At 40.9% G+C, this 12,589-nt stretch overlaps 1 protein-coding gene across 6 annotated transcripts in view; it reads left to right on the forward strand.

Annotated features, from left to right (window-relative positions):
* The window catches only part of palld (palladin, cytoskeletal associated protein), a 51,946-nt gene continuing 39,357 nt past the window's right edge, over positions 1-12,589 (forward strand). For 5 of the 6 annotated variants that reach the window (XM_035652955.1, XM_035652960.1, XM_035652957.1 and 2 more), the window contains exons 1-2: positions 1-195; positions 1,735-2,733. In XM_035652955.1, coding sequence (XP_035508848.1) covers positions 1,736-2,733 — 998 coding nt within the window. In that variant the 5' untranslated portion in view covers positions 1-195; position 1,735. The remainder of the gene's footprint in view (positions 196-1,734; positions 2,734-12,589) is intronic. The other variant, XM_035652958.1, reaches the window with a different exon arrangement.

A 12,589-nucleotide genomic window follows, 5' to 3' on the forward strand; every position in this document is an offset into this window, starting at 1 on the left:
GGACAGATGGGACAGCAGGCCACTGCAGAGGCAGTACGCAATTGGACCCTGAACCTGAGAGATCCTGCTGACTGTCTGTCCAATAAGGCTGCTCTTCTGGAAAGAGAAGCTTCTTTTTAGCTCATTCTTACTTAATAAACGAGACAAACCTGGAACCACGAAACCAGGATCCAGTGTCAAATAGCCCACTTTAAGGTAAGTTTTGCTCTTTTTTGTTGATACTCTCAACAGCATTTTATGGTACAGTTATATCAAGAGTGTGAGTCATTTAATGTAACAGTGTAACTGTTTTAAATGTGGTAGTTACATTTAGTATCAGTCATATTTAAACATGACATATCAATATCTTCTCTGTCTTTTAAGGACATTTGGATTCCTTCTCATTTTAAACTATTTATTGTATTGTTGTATTATATATAACAAATACTGTTAAAATACATAAGATACAGTAAATATTTAACATAATAAGGGGTAGAAAATCTTGGAAAGGAGTTAGTGGAAACGTTGCCAGCACTGACAGTTGTTAACATTCTGTCAATCAGTCTCAATGTTTAAAATTTTCCACATTCATATTTAATAAGCACTGTGCTGTTATTGGTCTCTTCAGCACATTTGAGAGACATGATATCTGCTTCCCTCTTTAATGCTTTAACCCAGAGTCTCTCAGTGTGTGTTTGTGCACGTCCACGTCTACCTGTGTGCGTTTGAAGGTAGTGTGTGAGTTTCATGGACCTCTCTGCTTATGCTCAGGGTGGGTGAGTTTGTGCTGCTGCTGTGAAACATAGCCCAGGAGATTAAAAATAACAACAGCTGGTCTTCAGGACGCCATGAGTGTCACACTGCGTTGTGCATGCATCTACGCCGACAGCTTCACAACATGCTATACATCTAGAGTCAACATCCCGAGAGAAGAAACACACCTATTTTAAACTACATGTGTCTGTGACCCATTTTACAGTCAAAAAGTGAAACTTATGGGTAAACTAGCCAGTAAGGATGCATCAGGTGACGTAAATGTACAGAACATACACACCGTGCACATTTATTTTGGATTAGATGACTAAATAGCAGTTCTATATAATGTTGGGTGTGGCCTTTTTGCAATAACATTCATTGATTAAAGCAACTGTAGTTGGCCTACTCTTCCTACAGCATCAGTAATCCAAGCTGAAAGGGCCAGTCAATTAATTGATAAGTCAACATTTTCATCTCATTTCAGCTTTTCTCCACTTTTTTACTGCTGGTGAGACAAAATAAGAACTTTGGACACCAGTAACATGGGCATTAATTTGATCACTTTTAAGCCATTTTTATAGACAAAATGATTAATTGATTACAAAAAAAACTATTGGATCAAGGAAAATAATTGTTAATCTCTGTTAAAGTGGAGTAAGACTCGTGTAAGGTAAGTACAATAAAGAACAGAGTGACGGGGTAAAATGTCCCGTCAGAAACAGTGAGTAAGAAATGCCAATCATGTTCACTGTGACCTCAGTTAAGGCCTTTGCTAATACCCACCAACTGTGTCCAGACAACACTGGCCTGAGTCATCCTGCCAGCTATGGCTACAAGAGTAATATCAATAAAAGGCTATATTTTAAGCTTGACTCCTTTTGTAACTGTTGTCATTTCCCTTTCTACTAATAGTAATGTGATTTATGCAGTATAAACTGTACTGTCTGCAGTGTAAATGTGCGTAATTTGCTGGTTAATGACAGTTGATGTGTTTTCCAGGATGCAGGACGGGAGTTGGAATCAACCACTCCCTATCTCTCTGCTGCTGAAGGACCCGGCAGGAGGCAGGACTCTGGAGGGCGATGGGGGTGTGTTTTCTGAGGCATCCTCTGATAGGGAACACTACCTGGACTCAGTGACAGAGCTGGATTCTGGAGATGGGGACTTTGCAGATCTGACTGCCTTCTTGAGTGCAGATGAGATTAATCGTAGCCTGGACCTGGCCCGGGAGGCCTTTGGTGAACCATTTCAATCTGAAGATCCAGGCCCCTCTAATCTTTCATCCCAGGAGCAGGCTCTCCAACATGTCCCTTCCCTTCCTGTGCCTCTCCAGACTACTGTAAACCTCACCAGGAGCCCAAACCTGCAGCACCAGACCAAAGCCCCCTGCCCAGATGACAATGCAGCAACTGAAGTCTCTTCCAGCCAGAACGCTGCTCTCAGCAAACCGGTACAGGTGTCCAGTGAGGCTCCGACTTCTACTGAGAAGGTTGTCCGCCACAAACCCATTCAGCCAGTTTATAAGCAGGATAAACCCAGGCTGGTTCACGAAGGCCTGGAGCTAAATGACCGGGCATCTTCAGCCACAGAGTTCTGTAGCCGAGCGGCCACGTTCATCGAGGAGCTGTCGTCCATCTTCAAAGGTTCTGCTCAACTGGAGCAGCAAGGAGAGGAGGACTCCTCCTCTCCTGACAGTGGCTATCTGTCTCCAAGGAGTCGGAGACCGGTCCCTCAGGGCTCAGTCTCTGCTCCATCTCTGCCTCCCAGCCAGCAAGAGGAGACACAGTACAACCAGCCGGCCATGACCTTGGAGCCACAGCCTGGAGGCCCGATGGGAGTGGCAGCCTCTGCAAGGTACCAGCGCTCTGGAGCTCCGACCTCTAATGGGCCGTTGTCTCCTCCCTGCTTCCTACAGAAGCTGAAGAGTCAGGAGGTGGCAGAAGGAAGCCCCATTCGTCTGGAATGCAGAGTCACAGGAAACCCCCTGCCGCTCGTCAGGTAAGCTTTGATCTTAGTTGACAAAACAAATCTCCCCACAATGTCCATTAAGTAGCTGTTATGGAGCTCTCAGTGGTATCATATCAGTTTCCTCAGCAGACGCCTTTGGCCCAGTTGTTGACTGAATTGATGTTAAATTTTCCTGAGCACATTATGTCCATGTTTTCTTAAAAAGTTTGACCCAAAAACATATGGCTTTATTGAGGGGGTTGAATTTTTTTGTGATATTATAATAGATTCAATTCATATCACACATTTTAAATTGTGTAGAGCAGATTTTAAAATCTTCCAATATTCTGAATATTACACTATCTATATGAAAATAAACTTAGTTGATGCCCTATTTGTTACCATTGCTATGGCTCATGGTTTATTTTACCTAATTCAAACCCTTAGTTTCAGCGTGTGAAACATCTGTCTGTTACCTGGGTCGGGTAAAATGATTTACAAAAGGATAAATGGAAAATTAAAATAGAGATGGATATTAACAAAATCAAAAAGGTTTATGTCAAATGTTCAATCAAAACGTCAATCTACTTTATGTATTATTTTAATCATAATTGAATGTGTAACACTTTGTTTATTTGTTCATTTGAATAGCATAATCAATTTACAAAAGAAGTGTCTCCTTATTCCACTAATTGATCTCAGTTTAAGGGTGAACACCAACTTGATTTCACCAAGAGACTTTGCAAATGAAGAAGCAAGTGTATCTCCAGTCACAGTAAAAGAGGAAAATACCCACAACTGCTTTTCAAATGGCACTGAGATTCACTCAGATGGCAAGTTTTTATAGGCTTGATAGAGTTGTTAACTTTTATATACTATACTACTATATTGTCCATAGGTTATTCTGTTTTCTTGCATAAACACCTTGGCGTTTTGCTGTTATATGTGTGCACTATTATGTGAGCCCTACTCTTTGATACTTAAAAGCATAAACACTATTTAAGTTGAGCACTATAAAGAAGTTGGTGCTGACTTTGGTAAGTCAAGTAATTAATAAAAAAGGGTTTTTTTACAATGGAGGTGAATGGAAGTTAATTTGTGTTGTTAACAGCAACATAACTTTCCAGAAGCAGCACATCTGTTCCTGTAGATGATCTACAGAACTTCACTTTTAATAGAGAATATTTCCTCAGTTGAAAGTAGCTCCAATGAAAGACAGTGAAAGAAACCGAGACATTGTTTTTGGAAAGTCATGTTGCGCGTCATCACTTTTCAGTGCTGCAAGCACCACAAATGAAATTCACCTACATTGTACTCAGCTTGAGGCAGAGATCTCACAGATAGATATCTGAGAACCCTGCATGGTTAGATACCATAAAGGATAAGTGAAAACATCAGTCTTTTTGTTGTTTCAGTGTTAAAACATTTTACCTGCTGAATTAAAGTCATACACAGGTCAGATAACATTAGTGGAACGCTCTGTGCTAATATTCCGAGTTTGAAGACATTGAATGGACGTGATCTAAGAATGTACTGACCGACATTATATGAACAGACTTTTATATCACAGTGTCAGTGATGTTGACCAGACCAAGCATCAGTATTCAGCCCTGCTGGCCTGGCCGTTAGAGATAAGGTGGGCGAGATGGAAGGCGGCCAGGAGGTGAGAGTTACTCATGTGTTGACAAGCAGAGCACCTGGTTTCTGGTTTGGGGGGGACTTCCACTCTGTGTAAGCACATTTGTCCCTTGGTACCTGTGCCAGTTAAAGCAGGGACACTGTCTAATTTTTGCATGGATGAACTGTTTGGGAGGACAGAACCCCCTGCCCCTGGTTATTTGCACCAGTTCAAACTAAATATACTCTCCTCTCTTGTTTCTAGATTTGTCAACCTCACAGCTCAGTCAACATGCTTGTTGTTTACTATAGAGACATACCTGTGCTAATTAAAGTTGCAGTATATTTGAATGTGATTATTTCAGGGCTGTAAGGATAGCCTTTCTGCAGTGTGTGTCCTTCTGATTTCAGTGATACTCTATATTCAGAAGTTTAAAAAAATGAAAATTCGGGATATCTCCTTTGAATTAATGCTTACTGTATATGTAGGTATATGTTGTATGTACTTGTTGCAGAACTTCATTAAATCATTATATTATTGGATGTCAGTATGCCATTAAAAACTGCACTATTACATATAATTAAAAGGTTTGAATGTGAATTGAACTTATGTGCTTTTCATACATACATCCTGACATGTTTGGTATCTTCTGAGACCTTGCGATCTTACCTATAATTTAAAGTAACACAGGTTTAACCAGTCCTTGTCTTGTCTGAGGTTATTTTAATATCCCTCCAAAAGGTTAAAAAAGTTTTGAGCAGACAATGTTTTTTTAGGTGTTTGTGTAATCAGAAGACATAAAGTCAGTGGCCCAGGAAGTGTATCTCCCCAGTAGGCTATGAGGGGCCTCTGCTGCGGCTGTATAAATAGTCTTCAGGCCAACAGGAGCCAGGCACAGGAATGCAGGCAATGCAATGATGAGGCATTTTCAGTCACCAGGCTCTACATCTCCCCACACCTTCTTTGGGGAATATGAAGGTAGTGTGTAGCATGTTTAACCACAGGGAAACAGGAGAGTCCAAGACACTGTGGCCATGCTGACATTACATAGCAGATAAACGTCAAATGAAAAAGTAAAAATCTTTGTTAAGCATTTTGCCTTTTTGCCCTATCATTTCATAATTTGTGTATAGTTTACACAAAAAGGGGTGTGACCTTTATACTGTTGAAAGTGACTTCATCTGTTGTTGCAGATGGAAGGATTTGTGCAGCAGTTTGTGTTGGTTTGTGTGTTTGGCTGCTGTGCGCACTCTTTCAGTGACATGCACTCAGTAAATATTGTCTGTGTGCTGTTAAAGAAGTGCTGTCACTTCCTGTGTTGGTTATTGATTGTGGACACTAGATGGCAGCAAATTATATATTATTCCAAAATAAAACTAAGCATCTTCATAAAGCATCTTCTCCTGGAAGTGTAAAAGATATCTACATAGTGACATGTTATGAATTACAGTTGCAAAAATGGTTTATCAGCTGAGATCTTATATTAGCTGAAGGAGAAACCTAAAGCCAGTGCTTTCTTTGCTGCATATGTCCAGTACTTTTTCTATTGAAACTCATACATCTCACACTCATGTGTCTGAATTTGTACCTGCAGAGCTTTTTGCTGAAACACCAGCAAAATAAAGCAGCATGTCAGCTAGGCAATGACTGACTGTATGTCGTGTCTCATCTTTCTTGTGCATCTTGGTGGTTAGACTGATTTTCTTTTTTCTTTCCTTTTTAGTGAAGAAAATGCAGCAAAATGTGGGGAAACAGTAAAGTAAAGTATAGTACACAGGGCATCTTCAGTGTTAACAATGCTTCTTTACACAGATTTTCATATGCATATGTTTTTTGTATGATCCCTTTTAACAGCCTATCCTTGACAGTTTGCATTATTTGTATGTGTGTACAAGCAAGCAGATGTGTGTGCATGTTTCTCTTTTTAAAAGTAGAACTCACATCCCTTATTTCATTAGCACCTTTGATGCAGTTGCCAGTCCAAGAAAGGTGACACACCTCCTCATCTCCTTATTCTCTCAGACTAATGAGTCAGTGAGTTACTGATCTGATGCCAGCGTTTTGCACAGCCAGTGAAAGAGACATTCCTGGTGGTTGGGTGCTGGGCGCGGTCTTCCGTGGTCAACCGCAATTTGTCTCGGCCGGAGAGTCTTGCGGTGCCAAGCGCCTGGTATTCTTTAGAATGTCTTCATGCTCCTCACACACAATGTTGTATGCAATGCTCTGTTTATAATGATGCATCTCTGGTATTGGGATGCGTGTGTGTTATAGCCGTGTGGGAACCACTTTGTGCATTTCTTCAGTCTGAGGTCATTTTGGACCTTCTTTACTTCTTCAAGGAGCTAGTTTTGGGTTAAGATTAGCTGTTGGCACAAGAGAATAGGGAATGTATGCAGTCAGTGTAAGACCCTTGTGTGTGCATGTGTGCCTGTGTGGTTAAAGAGAGCGTTTCTAAACAAAATTGATGGTGTGAGGTCTACTTGTGCAGAACACCAAACACGCTGCGGGTGCATGATGACTGATTTTATCACTATTTCAATGCATTGCAAAGCAGACAGAAAAAAAATCCATCTCCAATTGTGGCGTGTTCAGTGTGCTATTTTAGGCATTTTGTCTGATGCACTTCCATGTCATTATCCTAACTGCCTGCTGTGCAAAGAAGGCATTTCAAATTTTGACTTGGAGTTGAATGAAGAGAGATGGCAGCTACGGTAGAGAGCAGCCTCGGCTTCTTGTTTCAGGCGAATACACAAAACCACAGGAGGAACTGGAAGGAAGATGAGAGGCCACCGACGAATTTTGCTATGAAATCTACACATGGTGGTGTCTCCAACATCAGGAGGAGATGACATTCCATAGATTGATGATGGAATTTGTTGCCAAATATACAGTATGAACCTTGTTTGAATTCAAACATGGTGGTACCCTGTTTGAGCTAATATTGACAGGGTCATAGACACCAGCAGGCACAGATACATAAAAGGACACATACACACGCAAATATGTAGTCCAAGTATTTATTTTGCAAATTCTCTTCCTAAATTGACCCATTTTATTCCACTGGGTAAAAGACATTAACTTTCTTTACAAGGGCACAAAAGGCTTCTCCCTCTAACAGATATGGTTCAGTCTTGGAAACCAAACCACTTGATTACTTACTTTCAAAAAATGTTCCATAGTTTGTATTCTACTTTATATCTTAATGCACCCTGGCCTTAGAAGTCCTTGCAAGTGGTTACTTGTAAGTAGCCACGTTGGGTATCAATGAAATGTTATCATTGCTACCAAAATCATTTTACTACTTTGGTTTCTTACAAGTTGATGAAATGTCATCAATTTGTGGCGAAAATGTCTGAAAAATTTAAAAATGCAAACATTGAACTACAGAGATGTAAGCATCGGTTGCTGTCATAAAATTCCTGGTTTTATTATATGAAATAGTGATTACAGCTCTCTCTTCTTTACTTGCCTGTGCATGTAGCTTTTACCTCATACCACTTACCATCTTATACCTCATAATCACAGTTCCAGTATTTTCTGACAGATGTTGCCCCTGTTTTTTTCCAACTTAGTGGTAAAGTAATCTGGTCTTATGTTTTTTTCTGGTCCAAATGTTAGTTCATCTTTTTTTAGTTGATCTAAAATGGATGTAAAGCATTTAAATTCAATCCATGTGAATTGTGAAAACGGTGAGAGTCACCATTTCACACCAGTGTTACATGCTCATGTTAAGGAAGTTCCAAGATATGAAACATTTTTTCCCCCTATGGGTTTAGTTTCTTGTTCAGGCAGTTTTAGCTTCCCAGTTTGTTCCTGCAGATTTTTGGACCTACACTGACTTCTGACACTTTGCGCACAGACAAGGGAAAGATGTGAGTTTGGCCTACCGTACTAGCTGTTGTTGCAGAAGTAGTTACTATACCAGCTAACAGTAGCCCTTCCTCTTACATTGTGTGAAACAGACTTGGTATGAGGTCATAGCAGGTGACCCACTGCTGACTCATGACGTAGCCCGACTGTAATGCTGACTGTTTGGCCTGTTTCAAGAAGGCCATAATTTTAAATTCTCCCTCATGGGCTCATTTGATCTCTGCAGGAGGAGGGGGAAGGAAAAAGCCCTGGTATTTTTATACCTGCTTTTTTTTCTTTCTTTTTTTTAATTTTGCAAGCATGATGTCATTTCATATCTAAGCTCAGAATAACGAGTGAGCCTGAACTGACTGTGGGGGGGCACTCATACTTGAAATTAATACTATATGGGGACTTTCGACAGAAGCTTAACATTCCTGAAACGTGAAAACATTTAAGAGAGTGCAACTTTAACTACAGATACTGTATGGAGATTTAACAAGTTGCTGTGAGCCAGTCAGTTTGACGTATTATTTAGTTCTCACCATGCTGATGACTGAACTGTGTTCATGACTATGTGTGTTATAAGAGTACAAAGATGTGTTTAAGGCGTCAGTACATCTGAGCTTGTTCTGTGCAGGCCGTCAAAGAATTTCCTGAGTTAACCATAAATAGACAAAGCAACTTTCATGTGATCTGACCATTGAACAGACATCCTTGCACCACTAGTGCAGTCGCTGTCAGATCTGGCCCACTGCAGATTATATACACTAACACATCAAGATATCAGCAGTAAAACACTCAGATGGACACACGTCAGTGATATTCCTCAGTGGTGTGTTAATAGCAGTTGTGACGAATGGAGCTGTCCTGTCTAAGCCTCAGTGGTGGCCCCTGGCCCTCCGCTGGCCTGGAGACAGAGTGTGAAGTTTCACCTAACGAGGTGAGACTTTTCCTGCTCCTCTTCTGGCCTCTGAGTCTAGATGGCTCCTGACCTTGACCCCTTATCACACACAGAACCAGAATTCACACTAATCCACTTATCCTATTTGTAAAGCTGGACATACTGTACATTGTACTAGATAGCTCTGGCTACCTAGCTTAAATTGTAATGTGTAACTCATTACTCAGTTAAAGACACTATAGACATGTAGGGTAAAACAAGGCTACACGTGGTTCAAGTTAAAAGTTCATTACATTATTTCTAAGGGTACCTTATTTGAGAGCAAATACATAGTACATATTGTATGGACTTTAGTATAAATGTATTCCATTTACAGCTGTTAAGAGAATAAACCTAAATAATGTTAGCTTTGTGCGTGGACCATACACAGCCAAAGGGATTCTGGGCTCACTGACAGCATCATGTTGAAATTACATTTAGTGCTTAGTGGGTGAGTCTCTAAAGGTTTTTTTTTTTCATGTATGTATTAACAGTGTTATTCACACTTACTATAAATATATTTAGTTGGTATAATAAAATATGGAATGTTTTATTTTTGCCTATAGTATGTGACCAAACTAGATATTGTTAGTAAATTAAAACTAAACTAAACATTCAGGAGACAAAGAGTTAAATAGTAAAGGGAGTAGTGTACAAGTGAAGGGAAATGAGATTTGTAGAGAGTTATATAAGTGGATCAGTGACAGTTGAAGAAGTGGAATACCAGATTTAATATGAAGCATGTCTGTTGTGGACAAAGGCAGCAGTCATGCACGGCAGGAGGATGGTAATCTAAGACAAGTTCAACATGAGGATGGGCAGCCGACACTCCATAAATCTTTACTCTGTACTAAAGCCTCTCCTCCACTCCGGCAGGCCTCATCGGTAAACATGCACACACTTCACCATCACCATTAACTAACGCCAGCAGGCCTCGCATGGTCAGTGACACATGAATGCTCAAACCACTTTCAGTCAGATCACAACAGTTCAAATTTCTTGAGGTTCACAACAAATACAAGACCAAACGCTTCCCTATTTTCTAAGCACAGGGCTCAGGTACACATCAGTTTAAGAGTGGGCATCATAGGTGTGCCAGCGGTGTTGTTCACAGTAGCAAGAGCTCCAGTTTTCCTCTGAGACACTAGGGTCCTGTAGGTCTCTGTTCTGCACTGAGTTAAGGTTAGTAGTTTTGAGTCATCCGGGCCCCGCAGTCTGTTCCACAGCTGGGCTGTGAACAGTAAGCACTGGGTAACATTCCTCTGTTCACCTGTTAAATGACTCTCTGCTATTCATTATGCTTGATAAGGCATGGCCATTAGATTCAGCTTACAGTAATCTGCCTTTTGATGAGATATTTTAGGCTGTTATTTTTCCTGGACGCTGGATTCCTGTGTGGCTGCCAATGAGCTGTGTTTGATGTTGAGCCCGATTCAATTATGTATCTTTGACAATATTGAAGTGGTGGAATTTAGTGTGCGGTGTTGTGTGTGTCGGTGTGTTTTTGTCTGTATAGGAATAGCGGCAGACTCTCTTGATGCCTTAAAACTGTAAAATGTGTGTGCATGTGTTGTGCGCTTGGCTGCGTGTTGTGCGCAAATCAGTCTGCGCAGGGATGCTTGTTTTACGAGCAGACGAGAGGTCAAACAGGACTCATAAAAACAAGCTCAAGTCTTCCTTCCCATGTACATGTGACGGGATAACAGCTGTGTGAATGTTAAACTGTCTCACATAGAAACTCAAGATCTTTGTTCCCCGGTCTCTCCATGTTTGTCTTTTGCACTTTATCATTAGAATAAAACATCCCTGTCTTACCCTCTTTACAATTCAATGCTGGGGCTCCTGATGTCACGGGGAGAGAGACAGTTGGAGTGGGGGGTCTGTGGGATTCGGTTTCATACAGGGGAAAGAGGAGGAGGAACAGAGGAAGATGCTCCATGTCTGGCTCATGTGTGTCTGATCAGAGCTCAGATCTAAGTCCATAAATTCAGAGTGTAGAGGAGAGGTCGCAGAGTTCAATCCATGACTACAGCAGCTTCAGCCCGTCGCCTCTATTGCCATTCATCTCCTCTGGTAGTATTTTGTTGGCAGTAGTTTTACAGTAATATCTTGTCTCTCTCAGTCTTCAACACAGCAGAATTACAGGGTACACTGAGTTCAGCACTGACTAATGTGCATCCAGTTTGTGAAGTATCTTATCAGCATGTCACGTACTATCTCCACCCTCAAAGACTACCTCAGGACTAGCTAAGATTTGGCGTAAGAACTGAAAATATTTAAGGATGCCGGTACTGCAATGCACTACTCACCCACACACCAGGAGAGGTGGTCATGGAAGCAGATATTTTTGTATGCTTGTGTGTTTGCATGTTTGTGGCAAGTTCGTGGGTGGCTGGTGGAAAGGGGGATCATTTGCTTTTATTTTCTGTCTGGGCCTACAGACGGCTTCCTCCTCTGTATAAAAACTCTAAAGACAGAAATTGTGACTGGCCTTTGAAATTAACAGGAGTTACAACAGGGCGGAGTGTAACTTATCAAAAAGATTGACTATCATTAAAATCATAGTTACCTTTTTTGAAAGATATAGCTGAACAGTAGGTGACTCAGAGCGGAACCATACACGTGACCACAGATCTGCTCTGTGTGGTTCAGCTGTTGCATTAACTCCATCTAATTGTTGTTCCCAGAAAGTTATGATACATACCTAAAATTAGCGCTGACACAGACTGTTATGTGGTTTGTCTCCAGCTGTAATTACTCAGTGGCAGGAAGATCGATGATTGTGGTTATGGGATAAATTTGTAAAATTTCTTAAATCTGAAGCACAACATCCAATGTAAACCTCCTCCTTCGGTATAGGTGTGAGTACATATGTTAAAAACCTACTGCGGCTTGGATGTTTGAGGAGAGATTGAGGTTTAACGAGGCCCATGACTCCTCCATAAAAATTAAAAAATAAATTCCTCCATCCCACACCACTCACACTCATTCATACCCACATGTAGTTTCACTTTTTTAATAGTTCACAAAATGCCAAAAACACAAGTAACCTCACTGTTGGTCTCAACAGTAGTGTGGGCCAGTGAGACATCTCATCTTGTTGGCCAGCAGTCCACTTAGGCTTCATGTTGCTGTTTAAATATGTGGGCTCATTTGTTTTATATGGCTGATATGTTTAATTTTGGGCTCTTCTGGACGTTGCTTTTGTTGGTTTTCATGCTGGATTTATTTGACAGTTGGGAGGATATATTGTTCTCACAGTATGACATCATGAGAGGACATCTCTGTTTTTGTTAGTTTCGTTCAGTCTCCTTGGAGCGAAAACAGAGGTTGTCCTGACAACATGCCCCCATTTTTTGTGACGTCGATTGACCCTTGAGAGACCTTTTTAAACAGCGAGATATTATGAGGAAGTGGGTGTCTGATTGAATATGGATGACTGTTTGGTTGCTTATGGTGTGACTGAGAAATTATTTTGCATTTGTGTGTGTGTGTGT

This window comes from Morone saxatilis, unplaced genomic scaffold, assembly GCF_004916995.1.
Source record: "Morone saxatilis isolate NCDOM2014 unplaced genomic scaffold, NCSU_SB_2.0 Contig12, whole genome shotgun sequence".
Classification (NCBI taxonomy): domain Eukaryota; kingdom Metazoa; phylum Chordata; class Actinopteri; family Moronidae; genus Morone; species Morone saxatilis.